Genomic DNA, 27,798 nt, shown 5'->3' with positions numbered 1-27,798 from the left:
GGAGTACTTTGTGTCTGCTTGCACGGACAACTTAATTCAACCTGCACTTCTGATAATGAGTAAATAAATTTGTTGTACTAAACTACTTTTGTTGCCTGCTTAAGCTTCGGACAATCCACTACATAGCTGCCTGGAGGTGAACTTTTATTGCGGTTTTGAAGGGGGATAGAGATGCCCTTTCTTTTATACCTGTTGGGAGCGCATTCCACATTGATGTGGCATAGAAAGAGAATGAGTTAAGACCTTTGTTAGTTCGGAATCTGGGTTTAACGTGGTTAGTGGAGCTCCCCCTGGTGTTGTGGTTATGGCGGTCATTTACGTTACGGAAGTAGTTTGACATGTACTTCGGTATCAGGGAGGTGTAGCGGATTTTATAGACTAGGCTCAGTGCAAGTTGTTTAACTCTGTCCTCCACCTTGAGCCAGCCCACTTTAGAGTAGTGGGTAGGAGTGAGGTGGGATCTGGGGTGGAGGTCTAGAAGTAATCTGACTAGCTTGTTCTGGGATGTTTGGAGTTTAGATTTGAGGGTTTTGGAGGTGCTAGGGTACCAGGAGGTGCATGCGTAATCAAAAAAGGGTTGAACGAGAGTTCCCGCTAGAATCCCCAAGGTGCTTTTGTTGACCAGAGAGGAAATTCTGTAGAGAAATCTCGTTCGTTGGTTAACCTTTTTGATTACCTTGGTTGCCATTTTATCACAGGAAAGGTTAGCCTCTAGAATGGAACCTAGGTAGGTGACCTCATCTTTCCTGGTGATAACAATGTCACCTACTTTTATGGTGAAGTCATTGACTTTCTTAAGGTTGATGTGGGACCCAAACAGGATGGATTCTGTTTTACCCAAGTGTATGGATAGCTTGTTGTCAGCGAGCCAGGTGCAAGTTCTACAGAGCTCAGCACTGAGGATTTTCTCCACCTGTGACTTGTCCTTGTCTGATACCAGCAAGGCAGAGTCATCCGCAAACAAAAACAATTCATTGATCACACAAAGCCAATTGATACTCTTTTAAATGCTGGAGTCCTGGATGGCAGATAACTTTTTACGGTTTAACCAGGACAAAACTCAAGTTCCAGTCATTGACCCAGAGAAAGAAACACATATTTATAGAGGCCTTATTATGCAAAAACACTTCTTCTTTTTTTGCGCCCGTCTATGGAATGGCTTCATGTTTCTAAGAGCAGGCTTAAGGAAAAACGAACATCAAAATGACAGCAAGTCAATGGCTTTTTTGGGGGGAAAGAAAGTAGTCACTATAATTCATTACTTCATTTTTCTAAAACAGCCTCTTAACTTCACCTAACCTGTATTTCCATTACAGCAGAATCATGTAATTAAAACAAATTCAAAGGTGTCTGTACCACACCCAATCTTTTTTTATTGTATTAACTTGAACAATTGAACTTAATTAGTTCATTATAGCTGACCTTTAACGTTTGTTTTGACATGAAACATTCCAGGGCTGGGTCAGGCTAGCATATAAAAGGATGGCTGGTTGTTGTCCTCAGTACCAAGTATCTTCGCTGCAAAGGTAACACGACACAACTTTACTAACTTTGACATTTTGAATACAACAGTGTGTCTATCATTGCACAGATGGCATTTTCTCTTCGCGTCTTCATCCTCCTGTGTGGAATCGGTGGAGTGTTTGGTTGGTAGCTGTGACACTTTTGGCACATAGTTCCTGTTTGTTTTACACTTCAAACAACAATTGTGTTGCAGGTGTCTGTCCTGGAGGCTGGACTCTGTTTGAATCAAACTGTTACATCTACCAAAACGAACTCAAGTCTTTTGAGGACGCAGAGGTACGGAAGGATTTCAGGCCCTAAACCGGGCCTATAGGAGTATTAAATTGAGTGATGCTGTTTTGCTCTTTGTCTCATCAGGCTAACTGCACAGCTCTTGATCCTGAAGCCTATCTGGTGTCCATCGACAGAGTTGAAGCAAACACAGAAGTGAAAAATCTGATTACCGGCACAGACCCCTGGATAGGACTCAGTGACATTGCTACGGTGTGACCACTAGCACATTGAACTGAAGGGGAAGGGTGGGTGGAGGCGGGACTGGGTGGTGGTCTGAGGTCAAAATGCTGTGTGGTGGTCTTTCAGTGGTGACTCTGCGAGCACCTGTGGCTATCTGGTCACTGGCTAGGCTGCTTTCACCAACACTCTTGGCTTTGAGATGCCCTGCTATGAATGGTCTGCCGGGTTTGCCCTGCCTCGGTCTCCACATCTGTGCCAGGGGTCTTTTGGAGGCTGTGAGGGTGTTTGTCTTTAGGGTGTGTGTAGCCTATTGCTGCATCTGCTGTCTCTCTGTCTAGTCCAGGGTGCGCAACGTGGACTAGAATAGTCCCCAGCTAATATGTTCCAGCACTGCATCACTGCTGCCAACAGAAACAGATACACTCTTTTAAGGGTGCACATACCAAGAAAGGCAGTGTATCTTTTTCAAAAGTGACTTAATAAAATGTGATTGTCTTCCAGGAAGGTACCTTTGTTTGGACTGTTCCCCTAACCCCTGCCATCCAAAACTTTGCCGACGGACAGCCTGACAGCACGATTGACAAAGAAGACTGTGTGTACATTGCACAAACTGGTATGAAGAACAAAAACGTGTTCACTGCAACTGATTGGGAGAAGATTTCACAAGTTGTTTTGTTTTCTCACAGATGGAAAGTGGCACGCTGCTGACTGCAATTTGCTGAAGCCATATGTTTGCAAGAGACTAGATCCCACCAGCATTGAAGGCTAATCATACAACACATGAGTAATCTATGACTCTGTGTGCCACATATTGGCCAATAAGCTTTTTCGATCTGTCCTAAGGAACTTTCCAAATACGCTTTTACCGACTTTAACTTTCAATGCTATTGAATAAATGCTTTCTGAAACAAGAGCGTGGGGGGTGGAGTCTGCAGACGAGCGCTTGTCAGTGACGGTGGAGGACAGACAAACAAGATTTTTACGACAAAGTTCTGTAGAAAATTTCCTTTTTATGGGACATTTGTGCGTTTGTTTTCTCGTTTGGCTGTGTTTGTCGCATTTTGGCTGTGTTTGTGCTTGATGGCAAACATGTCAAGGAGGTCATGGTTGGGATATAAACATACTCTTGATGTTCAATGTTTCATTGTTCATTTACACTCTGGCTGTCTCATTCAATAAAAAGCTATAAAATGTTTTGTCTGTGGTGATATCCTGGTGTATTTTCCTCCACAGTCACATTTCTATCCTACTCTTTGAGTCTGTCTGCAAAGCGTATCAGAATTGATTTGCAGCAGAATTGATCAGTATCAGAATGTGTTTTTTGAAAATGTACACTGTGGTGTACATCTTGAAGACAAACATGACCGTTTTTTTTACCGACCCTACGTGTTCAGCGCAGTTACCGCCGTCGTGTAGTCCGTCGCCTCCCCGGTGTCCGGCAGAGTTGAAAACCCATCCTGGACGTCCGGTCCCGCTAGATGCAAAAGTAGAGCTGGTCTCCTCTGCTTCACCACAGCCGTGGCATCAGCATACATAATGAATCCTTTTCCGTCAGCAAATAATTCAAAAGACCTAAGCCATCGTGACCACCTTGGTCCGAGCGTGGCTGGATCCGTGTAGCATGTAGTTGAATCCCCGACTTCTCCATGTTGCTCGCTTAACTCTTTTTAACGTTCAACAACTCGTCTTCAAGCGTTCACAAAAAAAATCCTCATCGCCATTGTTGTTTGCCCAACTTGTCACTTATTAGTTAGTGCACGCTAAGATGAATAATACACAAAGAAAGCTTATTGTCTTTTCCGCCTTTTAGTTCCTCCACTTCCCGGTGTCCAACACATAACACCTGTCATCATATCCTGTGTCCCCCGCCCTTAAGTTCCCCCTACAATGGTTCCGGTATTGTCCCGTGACCTGAGTAACCAATGCATGACAGTGGCAACAAGGTTGGACACTGTGTCATGCAGTCAGGTCAAGGGGAGTGGAGTGAAGTGAATTATATTTTATATAGCGCTTTTCTCTAGTGACTCAAAGCGCTTTTACATAGTGAAAGCCAATATCTAAGTTACATTTAAACCAGTGTGGGTGGCACTGGGAGCAGGTAGGTAAAGTGTATTGCCTAAGGACACAACGGCAGGGACTAGGATGGCGGAAGCGGGGATCGAACCTGGAACCCTCAAGTTGCTGGCACGGCCACTCTACCAAACGAGCTATACCGCCCCACGGTATGGAGCCTCTCTCTATTTCTTGTTACCTCCATATAGTTCTCTTTTCTTTCTACCTTGTTATCTTGTGGCATCTTAATGACAACAGAGTTTCCAAGTAAATATTACATTATTATTTTTATTGTTGCTGCTGCAAGCAGGACGGGGAAGGAATGGAGCGTCAAGCTAAGGCTTTGTTATGAAACTACAATTAAAATACACAAACAGTAGTCATGGAGTTCATGCATCAGTGAGTCAACAACAATTCATCAGTCCCTTCAGGGTTTCTTGGGCCTCGTCAAATTACTGTAATGATTTAATTATAAATAATAATAGCAACAATTAGAGAAAGAAACACCACTAAAGACTGACTTATAGTCTGCTGCCTGCTCTGTCGTCAACACGTTGCAGACATTCTCTTTGAATGTTTTACACTTAAAAGTGTTTGTCCATCTTAAACATTCATTTATGCTCCAACACATTTACCCCCGCACGTTAACAGCATTTCTTAACTGTTGAGAGCGATCTATAGCGCTCGTTTTTGTAATTAAATGAGACACGATGAGAGATTATCATCACACTTCAACATCTCTAACATGTAAATGCTGCCTCTTTGCTAGATCGGCATTGCAAATGAAAATATGTTCTTAAAGGCCTACTGAAATGAATTTTTTGTATTTAAACGGGGATAGCAGATCTATTCTATGTGTCATACTTCATCATTTCGCGATATTGCCATATTTTTGCTGAAAGGATTTAGTATAGAACAACGACGATAAAGATTGCAACTTTTGGTATCTGATAAAAAAAAGGCTTGCCCCTACCGGAAGTAGCGTGACGTAGTCAATTGAACATATACGCAAAGTTCCCTATTGTTTACAATGATGGCCGCATGAAGTGAGAGAGATTCGGACCGAGAAAGCGACAATTTCCCCATTAATTTGAGCGAGGATGAAAGATTTGTGGATGAGTAAAGTGCAAGTGAAGGACTAGTGGGGAGTTGAAGCTATTCAGATAGGGAAGATGCTGTGAGAGCCGGGGGTGACCTGATATTCAGCTGGGAATGACTACAACAGTAAATAAACACAAGACATATACAGTATATACTCTATTAGCCACAACACAACCAGGCTTATATTTAATATGCCACAAATTAATCCTGCATAAAAACACCTGCGTGTTTGTTATGCTAGCTCCTAGCTCCTCTGCTAGCTCCTAGCTCCATAGAACACGCCAATACAATTCAAACACCTGATCAACACACACAATCACTCAGCCCAAAAGACCGTTCACCTAACCCAAGGTTCATAAAGCTTATATATTTTAAAAAAGTTACGTACATACGCAAAAAAAAGTTGCGCACATACGGTCAAGCGATCAAATGTTTAGAAGCCAAAGCTGCATACTCACAGTAGCACGTCTGCGTCTTTGTCATCCAAATCAAAGTAATCCTGGTAAGAGTCTGTGTTGTCCCAGTTCTCTACAGGCGTCTGTGTATCGAAGTCAAAAGTCCTCCTGGTTAGAGTCTCTGTTATCCGAGTTCTTCCATCTTGACTGCATCTTTCGGGAATGTAAACCACGAAGCGCCGGCTGTGTACTGTTGTTGCTGACTACGTTCGAAAAATACGTCCATTTCGCACCGACAACTTTCTTCTTTGCTTGCTCAGCTTCCTTCTCCATAATGCAATGAACATTATTGCAACAGATTCACGAACACAGATGTCCAGAATACTGTGGAATTATGAAATGAAAACAGAGCTTTTTCGTATTGGCTTCAATGTGGAAGGCATACCCGTGTTCCCCGGTCTACGTCACGCGCATACGTCATCCTCAGAGGCGTTTCGAACCGGAAGTTTAGCGGCAAATTTAAAATGTCACTTTATAAGTTAACCCGGCCGTATTGGCATGTGTTATAATGTTAAGATTTCATCATTGATATATAAACTATCAGACTGCGTGGTCGCTAGTAGTGGGTTTCAGTAGGCCTTTAAATTGTCTTGTAAAAATAGCTCAGCAGTATGCTATGTGACACATAGGCCTATTGAGGCACATGACACAGAAGAGCTGACCCTGTGGACTGAGAGCAGTGCACTTGATGTGGACACACACACACACACACACACACACACACACACACACACACACACACACACACACACACACACACACACACACACACACACACACACACACACACACACACACACACACAAGTTTAAAGTTGCCATTTTGCATGTATGATGTTATTACAGAGGTTGCGTAAAGTACACGTTTATTTCCAAGGAAAAGGGGGGATGTCATGTATTGGTTACTCAGGTCACGGGACAATACCGGAACTTTAAGGGCGGGGGACACAGGATATGATGACAGGTGTTATGTGTTGGACACCGGGAAGTGAAGGAACTAAGAGCGGGAATAAAAGGCGGAAAAGACAATAACTTTTCTTAGTGCACTCTAAGATTAATAATACACAAACTAATAAGTGACAAGTTGGGCACACAACAACCACACAGATCCTTCCGCCCTAAATGCAATTAAACATGTACATATATGATCAGGAAACCATAACATGTTCTTTAATATAAGAAAAGCAATGTGAAATAGTACATTTCTCCAAATGACTCACACAAACATAATAATTGCAATTATTATGCCTCGTCCGTAATGAAGCATTAGTATCAATCATCAATCAATCAATGTTTACTTATACAGCCCTAAATCCCGAGCGTCTCAAAGGGCTGCACAAGCCACAACGACATCCTCAGATCCCACATCAGGACAAGAAAAAACTCAACCCAATGGGATGACAATGAGAAACCTTGGAGGGGACCGCAGGTGTAACATTCATCCCCTAGATGGCAGCATAGGTCAACAAATCCTAGAGTTGAGCTCCTATACCACCATATGCAACAAGGTTAGTAGGCGCATTGCATGGCTGCATTCCTTGCACTTGTGTCCACTTTCCTTTCAAGTGTGTTGTTATTCATCTGCAAGATAGTGAAGGACTCTTCTATTTCCAGTGTTTCTACGCAAGCTGAATTTCCTGGTATTTCCAGTGTTAACCCATTTACCCGGTAGTTGTCACAGTTCCACGTCCGCCCGGTGCACTGATGTTCTTAGTTACTGCCTGACTAAGTATTTGCTGGACTGATTCGCTTTCCAGCTGTATCGGAATGTTTCATATTCAGCAAAGAATTTGTCCAGAGGAAAACAAAGTTCATTTTAAGTATTTATTTGAGTACTCAAATAACTTTTGGGAATAAGAGGAGGAGTAGGGGTTGGGGCGAAACCTCCTGAGAGAAGCACAAAACACACTTTATCTGATTGTGATGTTAGCAAAAAACGGAATCTTTTGATTAAACATTTGGCAAGGGGCCATTATCAACATCAATCATTAAAAAACGTATTTGGAGAGTAACATTTGACTAAAAACATAATTTAGTGATCAGCCGACATCACAGCCATCTTAGTCCTATCCACGGAGGTGGGGGTTTGGAGACATCCCGAATGGGCTCCAAAAATGCAAAACCCAGGACAGGCAGTTAAGCCACAGAAACCCCTACGCAAACACTTAGACTACAATTGCGGTTTTAGACAAGAAATGACTAGAATGTTAATTTTGCCATTACACTGCAGGCATTGTTTCCTCTTTGTCATGTGACTGACACCACACTTAGTACAGTCATTGATCGGCTGTGACGTGATCGGTCTCCTGTTAAACTGGGGCTCGTCACGTCTTTGTTCATATCTGCTTTGAACAGCGTCCACACTTGTGGAGACCTCCACGTCTTTTTCATGTCGTGAATCAGACATACTGCAATGGCCTTGTAGTCAGATCGCTATCACGTAACAGATACTTTTCTGAGGTGTGACTTATTTACGCCGGAGGCCAACCTTTCTCTGATGAGTTCTTCACAAAGCCCACCAAAATTGCAACACTTAGCTCTGAGTCTCAAACCTCTCACATATGCTTCGATTGTCTGACCAGGTTTTTTGGTCACATTTGTGTTTTTCCATCTTGAAGTTTGTCTGAGGGTTGCACACTTCATGGAACTTTCTTTTGAGGCATTCCGGATCCTTCTTGGACTCTGCAGGAATAACAACTTGCCATTGTCCCCTGGTTCACACACTGCGTAAACCAAAGCTCTTGACCGCTCGACGGCTGTAGGATGTCAGCCTGAGTCCGCGCTGGCTTGTCAGAGTACGCCGCAGCAATAAAAAGTTCATGGTCTTGCTTGAAAAATATCCCCGGTTCTCCGCTATGTTGCCTTCCAAAATCAGCGGGTCAGGTTGTCTGAAGCCGGTTACCGTGTTGTGAACGAAGACAAAAATCGGCGTGGTAGCACAATGGTCCCGCTCGAAGAGGACTCACAACTCAATGCAGTCTGCGTAGAAAATTGTAGGTCCTACACTTCTGACACCATGTGGTGTGTTGTGGACTATGGACTTGAACCAAGACTTAACTTTATATTCCGTGGGCAGCAGGTATTACACTGCAGGTAGAAGATGACACTGGTGACAACCACACTTTACTTCCTGCCACACCTGCACAAACCTGTGGTGGCTACGTTAAATCACAGTTATTTTAGACCCGAATGTTACGATCCGGTGTGTGGTGTGATGTTCACGCTTCCAAAGAAGAGGGGGACAGCAGGTCGCTTGCGAGTAAGGTAATGATTTAATTGCGAGACGCAAGGCAAAACACAAAACTGAGGAACAATCCTAAGCATGGAATGAACCTCGAGGGTAACTCGAGGCTTACTCAGTAGAGTGAGACAAATGACACGCGAAGAAAGGTAAACAGCCGTGTAGCGAGCGACAAACCCGTGCCGAGTGAACGGCGACACAGGTGTTTAAAGGGGCGTGATTAGCGACACAATAAACAGCAGGTTGGGACACTAATCACTAAACAAAGGCAGGTGCGTCAAATCAGCACACCTAGTAACAAGAAAGTAAACAAAACCAGCCAAATGGTGCAAGGAACAATACTAGACTAAAACATAGGAAAGGCTACCAGACACCAACTAAGACATGACCCGGGCAAGGGATCATGACACACAACCTTGTGTGCACATACTCTTACACGTCCAGGACCCATCTTAGATAGTGAAGCAGGGCTCCAACTTAACCACGGCAACTGCGGCAAGTACCGCCACCGCCCTTGTGACTTGCGGTAATGCCCTAAAAAATTTACCAGCATTGACGGCAAGAACAATGTGTGTGTGTGTGTGTGTGTGTGTGTGTGTGTGTGTGTGTGTGTGTGTGTGTGTGTGTGTGTTTGTGTGTGTGTGTGTGTGTGTGCAGAAGAGTGTTTGTGTCCACTTTGTGATGAGCTAATTAAAAAAGTATAATGTGGAACAAACCAACATTTGCAAAAACCAAACAAATTGTCATGTCAATAGAATTAAAAAGTTGAGAATGACGTGTTTAAGGTCCACTTATCAAAGATGAAAAGAAACGTCCATCTGTGAATAATGGCGATTAAACACAACAGAAAAAATGCGTTTAATCAAAGTTAAATATTTGAATCCTTTGATGGCCCTATACTCTATTATTGACGACTCTTTTATATAAAGTTTCATTTATGACCTAACAAGATCATTTTGCTTGTCAAACATGCAAAGTTGAAACACTTCAATGCATAGATAAATATAATGGATGGGCTTATTATTGATCGGTAGGCCTGGTGGACAGTCTGCCCCTCTGCCATGTTTTTCAACCAATCGTGCTCACATTTGACATTCCTGTGCTTGCCAGTGTGCTAAAGGTGTGTACTGAGTTAGCACCTCAGCAACAAGCACTAACATAACAGCACAGGTAAACCAGTTGCTTTGCTGATGTTTTGTGTGTCGTACTTAAGGAGTACAAGAGTTCTACAAAAGTGTTTGACACACCCAACAGCAAAGAAACACTTAAATAACCCAGTGTTTGTCTATTAGCCGTGAAACAAGTCTTTGAAACACTCACTTCCTGGTCTTGTGTTGCCAGCTGCGGCCGTGTGACCTTAAAGGCCTACTGAAATGAATTTTTTTTATTTAAACGGGGATAGCAGATCTATTCTATGTGTCATACTTGATCATTTCGCGATATTGCCATATTTTTGCTGAAAGGATTTAGTATAGAACAACGACGATAAAGATTGCAACTTTTGGTATCTGATAAAAAAAAGGCTTGCACCTACCGGAAGTAGCGTGACGTAGTCAGTTGAACATATACGCAAAGTTCCCTATTGTTTACAATGATGGCCGCATGAAGTGAGAGAGATTCGGACCGAGAAAGCGACGATTTCCCCATTAATTTGAGCGAGGATGAAAGATTTGTGGATGAGTAAAGTGCAAGTGAAGGACTAGTGGGGAGTTGAAGCTATTCAGATAGGGAAGATGCTGTGAGAGCCGGGGGTGACCTGATATTCAGCTGGGAATGACTACAACAGTAAATAAACACAAGACATATATATACTCTATTAGCCACAACACAACCAGGCTTATATTTAATATGCCACAAATTAATCCTGCATAAAAACACCTGCGTGTTTGTTATGCTAGCTCCTAGCTCCTCTGCTAGCTCCTAGCTCCATAGAACACGCCAATACAATTCAAACACCTGATCAACACACACAATCACTCAGCCCAAAAGACCGTTTACCTAACCCAAGGTTCATAAAGCTTATATATTTTTAAAAAGTTACGTACGTGACGCGCACATACGGTCAAGTTATCGAATGTTTAGCAGCCAAGGCTGCATACTCACGGTACCTGATATTCAGCTGGGAATGACTACAACAGTAAATAAACACAAGACATATATATACTCTATTAGCCACAACACAACCAGGCTTATATTTAATATGCCACAAATTAATCCTGCATAATAACACCTGCGTGTTTGTTATGCTAGCTCCTAGCTCCTCTGCTAGCTCCTAGCTCCATAGAACACGCCAATACAATTCAAACACCTGATCAACACACACAATCACTCAGCCCAAAAGACCGTTCACCTAACCCAAGGTTCATAAAGCTTATATATTTTTAAAAAGTTACGTACGTGACGCGCACGTATGGTACGGTACGTGTTATGCTAGCTCCTAGCTCCTCTGCTAGCTCCTAGCTCCATAGAACACGCCAATACAATTCAAACACATGATCAACACACACAATCACTCAGCCCAAAAGACCGTTCACCTAACCCAAGGTTCATAAAGCTTATATATTTTAAAAAAGTTACGTACATACGCAAAAAAAAGCCAAAGCTGCATACTCACAGTAGCACGTCTGCGTCTTTGTCATCCAAATCAAAGTAATCCTGGTAAGAGTTTGTGTTGTCCCAGTTCTCTACAGGCGTCTGTGTATCCAAATCAAAAGTCCTCCTGGTTAGAGTCTCTGTTATCCGAGTTCTTCCATCTTGACTGCATCTTTCGGGAATGTAAACAAAGAAGCGCCGGCTGTGTACTGTTGTGGCTGACTACGTTCGAAAAATACGTCCATTTCGCACCGACAACTTTCTTCTTTGCTTGCTCGGCTTCCTTCTCCATAATGCAATGAACATGATTGAAACAGATTCACGAACACAGATGTCCAGAATACTGTGGAATTATGAAATGAAAACAGAGCTTTTTCGTATCGGCTTCAATGTGGAAGGCATACCCGTGTTCGCCGGGCCACGTCACACGCATACGTCATCCTCAGAGGCGTTTCGAACCGGAAGTTTAGCGGCAAATTTAAAATGTCACTTTATAAGTTAACCCGGCCGTATTGGCATGTGTTATAATGATAAGATTTCATCATTGATATATAAACTATCAGACTGCGTGGTCGGTAGTAGTGGGTTTCAGTAGGCCTTTAACGTCAACAAAGGATTCTGTCGGGCCGGACTGGGTGTGTCATTAATTATGTAAACGAGGCACGTCAAATGTCAGCAATTAGCTAAGGCGCGTCCGTTCCATGGTAGACTTATGGTTTCTCTTTGCCTTCTCTCACACAGCTGTACATTCCCATGTCTCCTGATCACACAAAGCCAATTGGTACTCTTTTAAATGCTGGAGTCCTGGATGGCAGATCACTTTTTACAGTTTAACCAGGACAAAACTCAAGTTTTAGTCATTCACCCCGAGAAAGAAACACATATTTATAGAGGCCTTATTATGCAAAAACACTTCTTTTTTTGGCCCCCGTCTATGGAATGGCTTCATGTTTCTAAGAGCAGGCTTAAGGAAAAACGAACATCAAAATGACAGCAAGTCAATGGCTTTTTTGGGGGGAAAGAAACTAGTCACTATAATTCATTACTTCATTTGTCTAAAACAGCCTCTTAACTTCACCTAACCTGTATTTACATTACAGCAGAATCATGTAATTAAAACAAATTCAAAAGGTGTCTGTACCACACCCAATCTTTTTTATTGTATTAACTTGAACAATTTAACTTAATTAGTTCATTATAGCTGACTTTTAACATTTGTTTTGACATGAAACATTCCAGGGCTGGGTCAGGCTAGCATATAAAAGGATGGCTGGTTGTTGTCCTCAGTACCAAGTATCTTCGCTGCAAAGGTAACACGACACAACTTTACTAACTTTGACATTTTGAATACAACAGTGTGTCTATCATTGCACAGATGGCATTTTCTCTTCGCGTCTTCATCCTCCTGTGTGGAATCGGTGGAGTGTTTGGTTGGTAGCTGTGACACTTTTGCCACATAGTTCCTGTTTGTTTTACACTTCAAACAACAATTGTGTTGCAGGTGTCTGTCCTGGAGGCTGGACTCTGTTTGAATCAAACTGTTACATCTACAAAGACGTTCCCGAGTCTTTTCAGGCAGCAGAGGTACGGAAGGATTTCAGGCCCTAAACCGTGCCTATAAGAGTATTAAATTGAGTGATGCTGTTTTGCTCTTTGTCTCATCAGGCTGCCTGCACCGCTCTTGATCCTGAAGCCAATCTGGTGTCCATCGACAGTGTTGGAGCAAACACAGAAGTTAAAGATCTGATTAACGGCACAGACCCCTGGATAGGACTCAGTGACATTGCCACGGTGTGACCACTAGCACATTGAACTGGGAGGGAAGGGTGGGTGGAGGCGGGACTGGGTGGTGGTCTGAGGTCAAGCTGCTGTGTGGTGGTCTTTCAGTGGTGACTCTGCGAGCACCTGTGGCTATCTGGTCTCTGGCTAGGCTGCTTTCACCAACACTCTTGGCTTTGAGATGCCCTGCTATGAATGGTATGCCGGGTTTGCCCTGCCTCGGTCTCCACATCTGTGCCAGGGGTCTTTTGGAGGCTGTGAGGGTGTTTGTCTTTAGGGTGTGTGCAGCCTATCTGCTTTCATTGGTGTCCTCTCTGTCTAGTCCAGGGTGCGCAAAGTGGACTAGAATATTCCCCAGCTAATATGTCCCAGCACTGCATCACTGCTGCCAACACAACAGTTACACTATTTTAAGAGTGCACATACCAAGCAAGGCAGCGTCTCTTTTTCAAAAGTGACTTAATAAAATGTGATTGTCTTCCAGGACGGTACCTTTGTTTGGACTGTTCCCCCACCCGTTAACTTCCTAAACTTTGCCGAAGGACAGCCTCTCGTCGCGGATGGAATGCAAGACTGTGTGTACATTGCACAAACTGGTATGAAGAACAAAAACTTGTTCACTGCATCTGATTGGGAGAAGATTTCACAAGTTGTTTTGTTTTCTCACAGATGGAAAGTGGTACGCTGACGACTGCAGTGAGCTGAAGCCATATGTTTGCAAGAGACCAGTACCCACCGAAACTGACGGCTAATCATACAACACATGAGTAATCTATGACTCTGTGTGCCACATATTGGCCAATAAGCTTTTTCGATCTGTCCTAAGGAACTTTCCAAATACGCTTTTACCGACTTTAACGTTCAATGCTATTGAATAAATGCTTTCTGAAACAAGAGCGTGGGGGGTGGAGTCTGCAGACGAGCGCTTGTCAGTGACGGTGGAGGACAGACAAACAAGATTTTTACGACAAAGTTCTGTAGAAAATATCCTTTTTATGGGACATTTGTGCGTTTGTTTTCTCGTTTGGCTGTGTTGTTTGTCGCATTTTGGCTGTGTTTGTGCTTGATGGCAAACATGTCATGGAGGTCATGGTTGGGATATAAACATACTCTTGATGTTCAATGTTTCATTGTTCATTTACACTCTGGCTGTCTCATTCAATAAAAAGCTATAAAATGTTTTGTCTGTGGTGATATCCTGGTGTATTTTCCTCCACAGTCACATTTCTATCCTACTCTTTGAGTCTGTCTGCAAAGCGTATCAGAATTGATTTGCAGCAGAATTGATCAGTATCAGAATGTGTTTTTTGAAAACGTACTCTGTGGTGTACATCTTGAAGACAAACATGACCGCCTTTTTTTCCGACTCTACGTGTTCAGCGCAGTTACCGCCGTCGTGTAGTCCGTCGCCTCCCCGGTGTCCGGCAGAGTTGAAAACCCATCCTGGACGTCCGGTCCCGCTAGATGCAAAAGTAGAGCTGGTCTCCTCTGCTTCACCACAGCCGTGGCATCAGCATACATAATGAATCCTTTTCCGTCAGCAAATAATTCAAACGACCTAAGCCATCGTGACCACCTTGGTCCGAGCGTGGCTGGATCCGTGTAGCATGTAGTTGAATCCCCGACTTCTCCATGTTGCTCGCTTAACTCTTTTTAACGTTCAACAACTCGTATTCAACCGTTCACAAAAAAAATCCTTGTCGCCATTGTTGTTTGCCCAACTTGTCACTTATTAGTTAGTGCACTCTAAGATGAATAATACACAAAGAAAGCTTATTGTCTTTTCCGCCTTTTAGTTCCTCCACTTCCCGGTGTCCAACACATAACACCTGTCATCATATCCTGTGTCCCCCGCCCTTAAGTTCCCCCTACAATGGTTCCGGTATTGTCCCGTGACCTGAGTAACCAATACATGACAGTGGCAACAAGGTTGGACACTGTGTCATGCAGTCAGGTCAAGGGGAGTGGAGTGAAGTGAATTATATTTTATATAGCGCTTTTCTCTAGTGACTCAAAGCGCTTTTACATAGTGAAACCCAATATCTAAGTTACATTTAAACCAGTGTGGGTGGCACTGGGAGCAGGTAGGTAAAGTGTATTGCCTAAGGACACAACGGCAGGGACTAGGATGGCGGAAGCGGGGATCGAACCTGGAACCTTCAATTTGCTGGCACGGCCACTCTACCAAACGAGCTATACCGCCCCACGGTATGGAGCCTCTCTCTATTTCTTGTTACCTCCATATAGTTCTCTTTTCTTTCTACCTCGTTATCTTGTGGCATCTTAATAACAACAGAGTTTCCAAGTAAATATTACATTATTATTTTTATTGTTGCTGCTGCAAGCAGGGAGGGGAAGCAATGGAGCGTCAAGCTAAGGCTTTGTTATGAAACTACAATTAAAATACACAAACAGTAGTCATGGAGTTCATGCATCAGTGAGTCAACAACAATTCATCAGTCCCTTCAGGGTTTCTTGGGCCTCGTCAAATTACTGTAATGATTTAATTATAAATAATAATAGCAACAATTAGAGAAATAAACACCACTAAAGACTGACTTATAGTCTGCTGCCTGCTCTGTCGTCAACACGTTGCAGACATTCTCTTTGAATGTTTTACACTTAAAAGTGTTTGTCCATCTTAAACATTCATTTATGCTCCAACACATTTACCCCCGCACGTTAACAGCATTTCTTAACTGTTGAGAGCCATCTATAGCGCTCATTTTTGTAATTAAATGAGACACGATGAGAGATTATCATCACACTTCAACATCTCTAACATGTAAATGCTGCCTCTTTGCTAGATCGGCATTGCAAATTAAAATGTGTTCTTAAATTGTCTTGTAAAAAGAGCTCAGCAGTATGCTATGTGACACATAGGCCTATTGAGGCACATGACACAGAAGAGCTGACACCGTGGACTGAGAGCAGTGCACTTGATGTGGACACACACACACACACACACACACACACACACACACACACACACACACACACACACACACACACACAAGTTTAAAGTTGCCATTTTGCATGTATGATGTTATTACAGAGGTTGCGTAAAGTACACGTTTATTTCCAAGGAAAAGGGGGGATGTCATGTATTGGTTACTCAGGTCACGGGACAATACCGGAACTTTAAGGGCGGGGGACACAGGATATGATGACAGGTGTTATGTGTTGGACACCGGGAAGTGAAGGAACTAAGAGCGGGAATAAAAGGCGGAAAAGACAATTACTTTTCTTAGTGCACTCTAAGATTAATAACACACAAACTAATAAGTGACAAGTTGGGCACACAACAACCACACAGATCCTTCCGCCCTAAATGCAATTAAACATGTACATATATGATCAGGAAACCATAACATGTTCTTTAATATAAGAAAAGCAATGTGAAATAGTACATTTCTCCAAATGACTCACACAAACATAATAATTGCAATTATTATGCCTCGTCCGTAATGAAGCATTAGTATCAATCATCAATCAATCAATGTTTACTTATACGGCCCTAAATCCCGAGCGTCTCAAAGGGCTGCACAAGCCACAAAGACATCCTCAGATCCCACATCAGGACAAGAAAAAACTCAACCCAATGGGATGACAATGAGAAACCTTGGAGGGGACCGCAGGTGTAACATTCATCCCCTAGATGGCAGCATAGGTCAACAAATCCTAGAGTTGAGCTCCTATACCACCATATGCAACAAGGTTAGTAGGCGCACTGCATGGCTGCATTCCTTGCACTGGTGTCCACTTTCCTTTCAAGTGTGTTGTTATTCATCTGCAAGATAGTGAAGGACTCTTCTATTTCCTGTGTTTCTACGCAAGCTGAATTTCCTGGTATTTCCAGTGTTAACCCATTTACCCGGTAGTTGTCACAGTTCCACGTCCGCCCGGTGCACTGATGTTCTTAGTTACTGCCTGACTAAGTATTTGCTGGACTGATTCGCTTTCCAGCTGTTTCGGAATGTTTTATATTCAGCAAAGAATTTGTCCAGAGGAAAACAAAGTTCATTTTAAGTATTTATTTGAGTACTCAAATAACTTTTGGGAATAAGAGGAGGAGTAGGGGTTGGGGCGAAACCTCCTGAGAGAAGCACAAAACACACTTTATCTGATTGTGATGTTAGCAAAAACAGGAATCTTTTGATTAAACATTTGGCAAGGGGCCATTATCAACATCAATCATTAAAAAACGTATTTGGAGAGTAACATTTGACTAAAAACATAATTTAGTGATCAGCCGACATCACAGCCATCTTAGTCCTATCCACGGAGGTGGGGGTTTGGAGACATCCCGAATGGGCTCCAAAAATGCAAAACCCAGGACAGGCAGTTAAGCCACAGAAACCCCTACGCAAACACTTAGACTACAATTGCGGTTTTAGACAAGAAATGACTAGAATGTTAATTTTGCCATTACACTGCAGGCATTGTTTCCTCTTTGTCATGTGACTGACACCACACTTAGTACAGTCATTGATCAGCTGTGACGTGATCGGTCTCCTGTTAAACTGGGGCTCGTCACGTCTTTGTTCATATCTGCTTTGAACAGCGTCCACACTTGTGGAGACCTCAACGTCTTTTTCATGTCGTGAATCAGACATACTGCAATGGCCTTGTAGTCAGATCGCTATCACGTAACAGATACTTTTCTGAGGTGTGACTTATTTACGCCGGAGGCCAACCTTTCTCTGATGAGTTCTTCACAAAGCCCACCAAAATTGCAACACTTAGCTCTGAGTCTCAAACCTCTCACATATGCTTCGATTGTCTGACCAGGTTTTTTGGTCACATTTGTGTTTTTCCATCTTGAAGTTTGTCTGAGGGTTGCACACTTCATGGAACTTTCTTTTGAGGCATTCCGGATCCTTCTTGGACTCTGCAGGAATAACAACTTGCCATTGTCCCCTGGTTCACACACTGCGTAAACCAAAGCTCTTGACCGCTCGACGGCTGTAGGATGTCAGCCTGAGTCCGCGCTGGCTTGTCCGAGTACGCCGCAGCAATAAAAAGTTCATGGTCTTGCTTGAAAAATATCCCCGGTTCTCCGCTATGTTGCCTTCCAAAATCAGCGGGTCAGGTTGTCTGAAGCCGGTTACCGTGTTGTGAACGAAGACAAAAATCGGCGTGGTAGCACAATGGTCCCGCTCGAAGAGGACTCACAACTCAATGCAGTCTGCGTAGAAAATTGTAGGTCCTACACTTCTGACACCATGTGGTGTGTTGTGGACTATGGACTTGAACCAAGACTTAACTTTATATTCCGTGGGCAGCAGGTATTACACTGCAGGTAGAAGATGACACTGGTGACAACCACACTTTACTTCCTGCCACACCTGCACAAACCTGTGGTGGCTACGTTAAATCACAGTTATTTTAGACCCGAATGTTACGATCCGGTGTGTGGTGTGATGTTCACGCTTCCAAAGAAGAGGGGGACAGCAGGTCGCTTGCGAGTAAGGTAATGATTTAATTGCGAGACGCAAGGCAAAACACAAAACTGAGGAACAATCCTAAGCATGGAATGAACCTCGAGGGTAACTCGAGGCTTACTCAGTAGAGTGAGACAAATGACACGCGAAGAAAGGTAAACAGCCGTGTAGCGAGCGACAAACCCGTGCCGAGTGAACGGCGACACAGGTGTTTAAAGGGGCGTGATTAGCGACACAATAAACAGCAGGTTGGGACACTAATCACTAAACAAAGGCAGGTGCGTCAAATCAGCACACCTAGTAACAAGAAAGTAAACAAAACCAGCCAAATGGTGCAAGGAACAATACTAGACTAAAACATAGGAAAGGCTACCAGACACCAACTAAGACATGACCCGGGCAAGGGATCATGACACACAACCTTGTGTGCACATACTCTTACACGTCCAGGACCCATCTTAGATAGTGAAGCAGGGCTCCAACTTAACCACGGCAACTGCGGCAAGTACCGCCACCGCCCTTGTGACTTGCGGTAATGCCCTAAAAAATTTACCAGCATTGACGGCAAGAACAATGTGTGTGTGTGTGTGTGTGTGTGTGTGTGTGTGTGTGTGTGTGTGTGTGTGTGTGTGTGTGTGTGTGTGTGTGTGTGTGCAGAAGAGTGTTTGTGTCCACTTTGTGATGAGCTAATTAAAAAAGTATAATGTGGAACAAACCAACATTTGCAAAAACCAAAGAAATTGTCATGTCAATAGAATTAAAAAGTTGAGAATGACGTGTTTAAGGTCCACTTATCAAAGATGACAAGAAACGTCCATCTGTGAATAATGGCGATTAAACACAACAGACAAAATGCGATTAATCAAAGTTAAATATTTGAATCCTTTGATGGCCCTATACTCCATTATTGACGACACTTTTATATAAAGTTTCATTTATGACCTAACAAGATCATTTTGCTTGTCAAACATGCAAAGTTGAAACACTTCAATGCATAGATAAATATAATGGATGGGCTTATTATTGATCGGTAGGCCTGGTGGACAGTCTGCCCCTCTGCCATGTTTTTAAACCAATCGTGCTCACATTTGACATTCCTGTGCTTGCCAGTGTGCTAAAGGTGTGTACTGAGTTAGCACCTCAGCAACAAGCACTAACATAACAGCACAGGTAAACCAGTTGCTTTGCTGATGTTTTGTGTGTCGTAGTTAAGGATTACAAGAGTTCTACAAAAGTGTTTGACACACCCAACAGCAAAGAAACACTTAAATAACCCAGTGTTTGTCTTTTAGCCGTGAAACGAGTCTTTGAAACACTCACTTCCTGGTCTTGTGTTGCCAGCTGCGGCCGTGTGACCTTAACGTCAACAAAAGATTGTCAGGCCGGGCTGGGTGTGTCATTAATTATGTAAACGAGGCACGTTAAATGTCAGCAATTAGCTAAGGTGCGTCCGTTCCATGGTAGACTTATGGTTTCTCTTTGCCTTCTCTCACACAGCTGTACACTCCCATGTCTCCTGATCACACAAAGCCAATTGATACTCTTTTAAATGCTGGAGTCCTGGATGGCAGATAACTTTTTACGGTTTAACCAGGACAAAACTCAAGTTTTAGTCATTGGCCCCGAGAAAGAAACACATATTTATAGAGGCCTTATTATGCAAAAACACTTTTTTTTTTGGCCCCCGTCTATGGAATGGCTTCATGTTTCTAAGAGCAGGCTTAAGGAAAGACGAACATCAAAATGACAGCAAGTCAATGGCTTTTTTGGGGGGAAAGAAACTAGTCACTATAATTCATTACTTCATTTGTCTAAAACAGCCTCTTAACTTCACCTAACCTGTATTTCCATTACAGCAGAATCATGTAATTAAAACAAATTCAAAGGTGTATGTACCACACCCAATCTTTTTTTATTGTATTAACTTGAACAATTGAACTTAATTATAGTTCATTGTAGCTTACCTTTAACGTTTGTTTTGACATGAAACATTCCAGGGCTGGGTCAGGCTAGCATATAAAAAGGATGGCTGGTTGTTGTCCTCAGTACCAAGTATCTTCGCTGCAAAGGTAACACGACACAACTTTACTAACTTTGACATTTTGAATACAACAGTGTGTCTATCATTGCACAGATGGCATTTTCTCTTCGCGTCTTCATCCTCCTGTGTGGAATCGGTGGAGTGTTTGGTTGGTAGCTGTGACACTTTTGGCACATAGTTCCTGTTTGTTTTACACTTCAAACAACAATTGTGTTGCAGGTGTCTGTCCTGGAGGCTGGACTCTGTTTGAATCAAACTGTTACATCTACCAAAACGAACTCAAGACTTTTCAGGCAGCAGAGGTACGGAAGGATTTCAGGCCCTAAACCGTGCCTATAGGAGTATTAAATTGAGTGATGCTGTTTTGCTCTTTGTCTCATCAGGCTACCTGCACCGCTCTTGATCCTGAAGCCTATCTGGTGTCCATCGACAGAGTTGAAGCAAACACAGAAGTTAAAAATCTGATTACCGGCACAGACCCCTGGATAGGACTCAGTGACATTGCTACGGTGTGACCACTAGCACATTGAACTGAAGGGGAAGGGTGGGTGGAGGCGGGACTGGGTGGTGGTCTGAGGTCAAGCTGCTGTGTGGTGGGCTTTCAGTGGTGACTCTGCGAGCACCTGTGGCTATCTGGTCTCTGGCTAGGCTGCTTTCACCAACACTCTTGGCTTTGAGATGCCCTGCTATGAATGGTCTGCCGGGTTTGCCCTGCCTCGGTCTCCACATCTGTGCCAGGGGTCTTTTGGAGGCTGTGAGGGTGTTTGTCTTTAGGGTGTGTGTAGCCTATTGCTGCATCTGCTGTCTCTCTGTCTAGTCCAGGGTGCGCAACGTGGACTAGAATAGTCCCCAGCTAATATGTTCCAGCACTGCATCACTGCTGCCAACAGAAACAGATACACTCTTTTAAGGGTGCACATACCAAGAAAGGCAGCGTATCTTTTTCAAAAGTGACTTAATAAAATGTGATTGTCTTCCAGGAAGGTACCTTTGTTTGGACTGTTCCCCTAACCCCTGCCATCCAAAACTTTGCCGACGGACAGCCTGACAGCACGATTGACAATGAAGACTGTGTGTACATTGCACAAACTGGTATGAAGAACAAAAACGTGTTCACTGCAACTGATTGGGAGAAGATTTCACAAGTTGTTTTGTTTTCTCACAGATGGAAAGTGGCACGCTGCTGACTGCAATTTGCTGAAGCCATATGTTTGCAAGAGACTAGATCCCACCAGCATTGAAGGCTAATCATACAACACATGAGTAATCTATGACTCTGTGTGCCACATATTGGCCAATAAGCTTTTTCGATCTGTCCTAAGGAACTTTCCAAATACGCTTTTACCGACTTTAACGTTCAATGCTATTGAATAAATGCTTTCTGAAACAAGAGCGTGGGGGGTGGAGTCTGCAGACGAGCGCTTGTCAGTGACGGTGGAGGACAGACAAACAAGATTTTTACGACAAAGTTCTGTAGAAAATATCCTTTTTATGGGACATTTGTGCGTTTGTTTTCTCGTTTGGCTGTGTTGTTTGTCGCATTTTGGCTGTGTTTGTGCTTGATGGCAAACATGTCAAGGAGGTCATGGTTGGGATATAAACATACTCTTGATGTTCAATGTTTCATTGTTCATTTACACTCTGGCTGTCTCATTCAATAAAAAGCTATAAAATGTTTTGTCTGTGGTGATATCCTGGTGTATTTTCCTCCACAGTCACATTTCTATCCTACTCTTTGAGTCTGTCTGCAAAGCGTATCAGAATTGATTTGCAGCAGAATTGATCAGTATCAGAATGTGTTTTTTGAAAATGTACACTGTGGTGTACATCTTGAAGACTATCATGACCGCCTTTTTGTTTCCGACCCTTTCAAAAATAAAGAATGTGACGTTTAAAAGGCTACAAGCTAACGTTGTGGAAAGATGGTAAATGGGGCGGTATAGCTCGGTTGGCAGAGCGGCCGTGCCAGCAACTTGAGGGTTGCAGGTTCGATCCCCGCTTCCGCCATCCTAGTCACTGCCGTTGTGTCCTTGGGCAAGACACTTTACCCACCTGCTCCCAGTGCCACCCACACTGCTTTAAATGTAACTTAGATATTGGGTTTCACTATGTAAAGCACTTTGAGTCACTTGAGAAAAAGCGCTATATAAATGTAATTCACTTCACTTCACACTAAATGGGTTGTACTTGTATAGCGCTTTTCTATCATTTTAAGGAACTCAAAGCGCTTTGACACTTTTTCCACATTCACCCATTCACACACACATTCACACACAGATGGCGGGAGCTGCTATGCAAGGCGCTAACCAGGGCCCATCAGGAGCAAGGGTGAAGTGTCTTGCTCAAGGACACAACGGACGTGACTAGGATGGTAGAAGGTGGGGATTGAACCAGGAACCCTCAGATTGCTGACACGGCCACTCTCCCAACTTCGCCACGCCGTGATGATATTAAGAACGGCAGAACTTATGTGACGGATGCCAGCTGGTGAAGCTGTGCGGCGTATAAAACATGCTTTTGGAAATAAATGTTGAGGATCATTCCAAATCAAATGATGACATTGTTATTGAACTAGCATGGAAACAATTAAAGTAAGCAGCAGTGGTGGCCGCGCCCGGGAATCATTTTTGGTGATTTAACCCCCAATTCCAACCCTTGATGCTGAGTGCCAAGCAGGGAGGTAATGGCTCCCATTTTTATAGTCTTTGGTATGACTCGGCCGGCGTTTGAACTCACGACCTACCCATCTCAGGGCAGACACTCTAACCACTAGGCCACTGAGTAGGTTATCACAGAGCCAGTTCAGTCTCAGGCAGCGATACTGGCATGACCTTCCACTGACACAATTATTACTAAACTAAATATTGATGCAAAGCATTTCCAAACAAGCAGGAAGTGCATGCTACTTTCAGAAGGTGAAAGTACTCCAACAGGAAGTAAAAGACGTGTCCTTTGGGACACTTGCTGTCTTTGGGTGGCTGTGTTATGTCAACATTCAAGGAAACCTTTGTTAACTTGTTATATTAACTTCAATAGCCCTGATTTCAATCAACATAACGTGTGTTTTTTGTTCTTTGGCAGAGTTTTTATTAACTGGCAAACACACAGAGCAAGTGCATACAAAGTGGAATGAAAAGATAACCAGTACAACAGTCCCATCTATTGGAAAAACTACTGCATTACAACAGTTTTACTGCCAGTTTAGCCTCCCTATTATTGCCTTCACCGTCTCAAGAAGGGGTAGTCAACTACATGTTGAATAGGTCCAGTTAAAGAACATTTCCTGAAGGTCTTGGGTGGTGCTAGAGGTTGGTGATGATTTAAAGACTTACAGTCTAAAATAGGTCATCAACAACTGACTGTCCAATCAGAATCGAGAATGTGTGAATTCAAAAACATTTCAATATTTACTGTCACAATAATTGATTTCCTCTCTCAGTAAAAGAAAGTCTCCATTTGAAAATAAAACGGTGAAATGTAGCAGCAGCCTGAGTTGACCTTGCTCTGTGCAGCTACCCAAGAGTAATTGCTCTTTTTACAGGTGTGTCTAGTTTGCAAACATTTACTTTCACGGCTTGGTGGAGGAACTGCTCCTGTGGGGAATCAATCAGCTCCCACCATTTGTATCCAGGTACGGTATGCAGGTGTTTTATCTGCATAATGAACATGTGACACTGCTTCTTTAATGGTTTCTTAAAAGGGAACTGGAATTTATTTTAGATTTGTGTTCATCATTCACAGTCCTTATGTAAGACAAGAACACCTGTTGTTGTTTTTTAATGCATTTTAACTAGTAAATAAATGGTTCAAAAGTTTGCTTACAATAGAGCCAATGGAAGTCACTATACTCTGCCTATAAAAGCCCTAAAAAAAAACCTTCAAACAACTACATTAAGTATTTATATACACACTGTAAGTACACACCCCAAAAGCAGTGAAGTTGTCACGTGTAAATGGTGAATAAAAACAGACAACAATTTTCAAATCCTTTTCAACTTATATTCAATTGAATAGACTGCAAAGACAAGATACTTAATGTTCACATTGGTAAACTTTATTATTTTTTGCAAAAATTAGCTCATTCGGAATTTGATGCCTGCAAGATGTTTCAAAAAAGTTGGCACAGGTGGCAAAAAAGACTGAGGAAGTTGAGGAATGCTCATCAAAGACTTATTTGGAACATCCCACAGGTGAACAGGCAAATTGGGAACAGGTGGGTGCCATGATTGGGTATAAAAGCAGCTTCCATGAAATGCTCAGTCATTCATAAACAAGGACGGGGCGAGGGTCACCACTTTGTCAACAAATGCGTGAGCAAACTGTTTAAGAACAACATTTCTCAACCAGCTATTGCAAGGAATTTAGGGATTTCACCATCTACGGTCTGTAATATCATCAAAAGGTTCAGAGAATCTGGAGAAATCACTGCACGTAAGCGTCAATGCCCACAACCGTCGATCCCTCAGGCGGTACTGCATCAAAAAGCGACATCAGTGTGTAAAGGATATCAGTAACTATAGTTTGTCATTACATCTGTAAGTGCAAGTCAAAACTCTACTATGCAAACCCATTTATCAACAACACCCAGAAACACTTTGCTGGGCCCGAACTCACCTAAGATGGACTGATGCAAAGTGGAAAAGTGTTCTGTGGTCTGACGAATCCACATTTCAAATTGTTTTTGAAAACTGTGGACGTCGTGTCCTCCGGACCAAAAAGGAAAAGAACAATCCGGACTGTTCTAGGCGCAAAGTGTACAAGCCAGCATGTGTGATGGTATGGGGGTGTATTAGTGCCCAAGACATGGGTAACTTACACATCTGTGAAGGCACCATTAATGCTGAAAGGTACATACAGGTTTTGGAGCAACATATGTTGCCATCCAAGCAATGTCTTTTTCATGGACGCCCCTGCTTATTTCAGCAAAACAATGCCAAGCCACATTCTGCACGTGTTACAACAGCGTGGCTTCGTAGTAAATGAGTGTGGGTACTAGACTGGCCTGCCTGTAGTCAAGACCTGTCTCCCATTGAAAATGTGTGGGGCATTATGAAGCCTAAAATAGCACAACGGAGACCCCCGGACTGTTGAACAACTTAAGCTGTACATCAAGCAAGAATGGGAAAGAATTCCACCTGAAATACTTCAAAAATGTGTCTCCTCAGTTCCCAAATGTTTACAGAGTGTTGTTAAAAGGAAAGGCCATGTAACACAGTGGTAAAAATGCCCCTGTGACAACTTTTTTGCAATGTGTTGCTGCCATTAAATTCTAAGTTAATGATTATTTGCATGTTTCTCAGTGTGAACATGAAATATCTTGTCTCTGCAGTCTATTCAATTGAATATAAGTTGAACTGGATTTGCAAATCATTGTATTGTCTTTTTATTTACACAACGTGCCAACTTCACTGCTTTTGGGTTTTGTATAAGCAAAGAGGAATGGGCGAAACTCCCCCAAAAAAACGGGTGTTCCAAGCCTGTGGCATCATATTCAAAAATACTTGAGGCTGTAATTGCTGCCAAAGGTGCATCAACAAAATATTGAGCACATGCTGTGAATACATGTGAGTTTTTGGTTTTTTTACATTTTAATACATTTGCAAAGAAACAAAATAAAAACCTTTTTAGATTGTCATTATGGGGTATTATGTGTAGAATTTTGAGGACAGAAAAAGTGAGGTGCTGCGAATACTTTTTGGACGCACTGTATTACACAATTTTTAAATATTTAGTCATCCATTAGAATACTTGAATTTGTTTATCATAAAAAAACACAACATACTTTTAAGGTGTGGCCGCTTTTATTTTTGCCATGGCGGTGCCCCATGATCAATTACATGTAAGGGAAACTTTGATATCAAAAATAATTACACCGGTCAATAACATTTCTGCAGGATTATTATAAACTATGAACATCTACAGTATTAAACAAATTTGCTGCATTTTAATTTTTCTAGGGCAAAGAATGAAGTCTTATCCGTTTGTAGCCACTTGAAAAGGATAAAACTGAGGGAAGTCATGGATCATCTTCACAGCTTCATTGTACACTTCCAAGTCTGTGGGACACAACACAACATCACTGATCACGTGTACACAACATGATACAACATTACGTCACAAGTACACAATAGGGATGTGACGCTATTATAAATACTGCGCTATTTCTGTTTCAAAGTCTTCACAATAATACCGCAAAGTATGACGGTAACAAACCAAAACTTGGTGAGTAGGCCTGGGCCGATAACACATTTTGCTTGATGATATATTGACCCCCAAATTATTGCAGATAAACAATATTTTTGCCATTTTTATTGAGACCAAATTAACCACTACTGATACATAATAATACTGCATACCTTATTTCCTTGAATAGCCGCAGGGGCGCTAATTAATTTAAAACCTCTTCTCACTCCTGTGCTTACCAAAAGCATGCGGGATGGGCAAGCATGCGCTAATTATTTTAAAACCTCTTCTCACTCCGGCACTTACCTTATCATGAAAAGCACATTTATTAAAAAAACGTTATTATGGTCTTACCTTTACTTATAAATGATGTCCATGTGCAGCTGCTTCTGATCAAAGGCAGTCTTCCTTATCTTTCTTCAGTTTTAAAAATCTCTGGAGATATTCCTTTAATTATTACCTCCTGCTTCGATTGAAAGTCCAGTTGAGAAAACTGTTTTATTTTAGATGTGTAATCCTCCATGGTAAAAGTGCAAGCAAACGATCGCTGCTCACGCTTGCTGCTTGTTGTCTTCTTCTGCAGCACCGGTCTTCTGCAATACTGGTAGTCGCAAGAAGGATCACTAGCACCCTCTACCACCAGGAGGCGGGAGTCATTTAATGACTCATATTTGACCCGGCGGAAGTGCCAAGCATGCGCTAATTATTTTGCGAAACGAGTTTGACCTGGCTGTAATTCTAGGCAGGCGAATACTATATATTTCCGGCGGCAATTCAAGGAAATACGGTATACAGTACAGGCCAAAAGTTTGGACACACCTTCTCCTCATTCAATGCATTTTCTTTATTTTCATGACTATTTACAATGCAGAGTGGAGTTATGTAACTGAAAAAGTGTTTTATATTCTAGTTTCTTCAAAATAGCCACCCTTTG

At 42.6% G+C, this 27,798-nt stretch overlaps 2 protein-coding genes and 1 long non-coding RNA gene across 4 annotated transcripts in view; 2 read left to right on the top strand and 1 right to left on the bottom strand.

Annotated features, from left to right (window-relative positions):
* The window catches only part of LOC133635923 (replication protein A 14 kDa subunit-like), a 70,100-nt gene that overhangs the window by 31,123 nt on the left and 11,179 nt on the right, over positions 1-27,798 (bottom strand). Inside the window, exon 4 of one of the 2 annotated variants that reach the window (XM_062029386.1) lies at positions 26,456-26,737. The exons of the other annotated variant lie outside the window; for it this stretch is intronic. Within the exon in view, the coding sequence (XP_061885370.1) occupies positions 26,655-26,737 (83 nt within the window). The 3' untranslated portion in view covers positions 26,456-26,654. Of the gene's footprint in view, positions 1-26,455; positions 26,738-27,798 lie in introns of those variants that run through there. 2 annotated transcript variants of the gene reach the window in all.
* Positions 1,482-22,349, top strand: LOC133635575 (alpha-N-acetylgalactosamine-specific lectin-like). Its single transcript, XM_062028791.1, has 6 exons — positions 1,482-1,526; positions 1,592-1,646; positions 1,718-1,800; positions 21,065-21,190; positions 21,662-21,773; positions 21,847-22,349. The coding sequence occupies exons 2-6, from the start codon at positions 1,592-1,594 to the stop codon at positions 21,927-21,929; spliced, it is 459 nt and encodes a 152-aa protein (XP_061884775.1). The 5' UTR covers positions 1,482-1,526; the 3' UTR covers positions 21,930-22,349.
* LOC133635576 (uncharacterized) lies at positions 1,900-2,785 on the top strand. Its single transcript, XR_009822079.1, has 3 exons — positions 1,900-2,007; positions 2,479-2,590; positions 2,664-2,785. It is a non-coding gene; the product is annotated as an uncharacterized LOC133635576 (long non-coding RNA).

The sequence above is a fragment of the Entelurus aequoreus genome, linkage group LG20 (assembly GCF_033978785.1).
Source record: "Entelurus aequoreus isolate RoL-2023_Sb linkage group LG20, RoL_Eaeq_v1.1, whole genome shotgun sequence".
NCBI classification, from domain to species: domain Eukaryota; kingdom Metazoa; phylum Chordata; class Actinopteri; order Syngnathiformes; family Syngnathidae; genus Entelurus; species Entelurus aequoreus.
Note: the sequence above shows the minus strand (reverse complement) of the source record. Positions and strands in the feature narration are given on the sequence as shown.

What these genes read in the sequence shown, in the direction of transcription:
- LOC133635575 (XM_062028791.1), top strand. Translation starts at nt 1,592, where the DNA reads ATGGCATTTTCTCTTCGCGTCTTCATCCTCCTGTGTGGAATCGGTGGA. An exon ending in AGTCTTTTGAGGACGCAGAG is followed by an intron (nt 1,801 to 21,064) that starts GTACGGAAGGAT and finishes TTGTCTCATCAG; the next exon opens with GCTACCTGCACCGCTCTTGA. An exon ending in TGTGTACATTGCACAAACTG is followed by an intron (nt 21,774 to 21,846) that starts GTATGAAGAACA and finishes GTTTTCTCACAG; the next exon opens with ATGGAAAGTGGCACGCTGCT.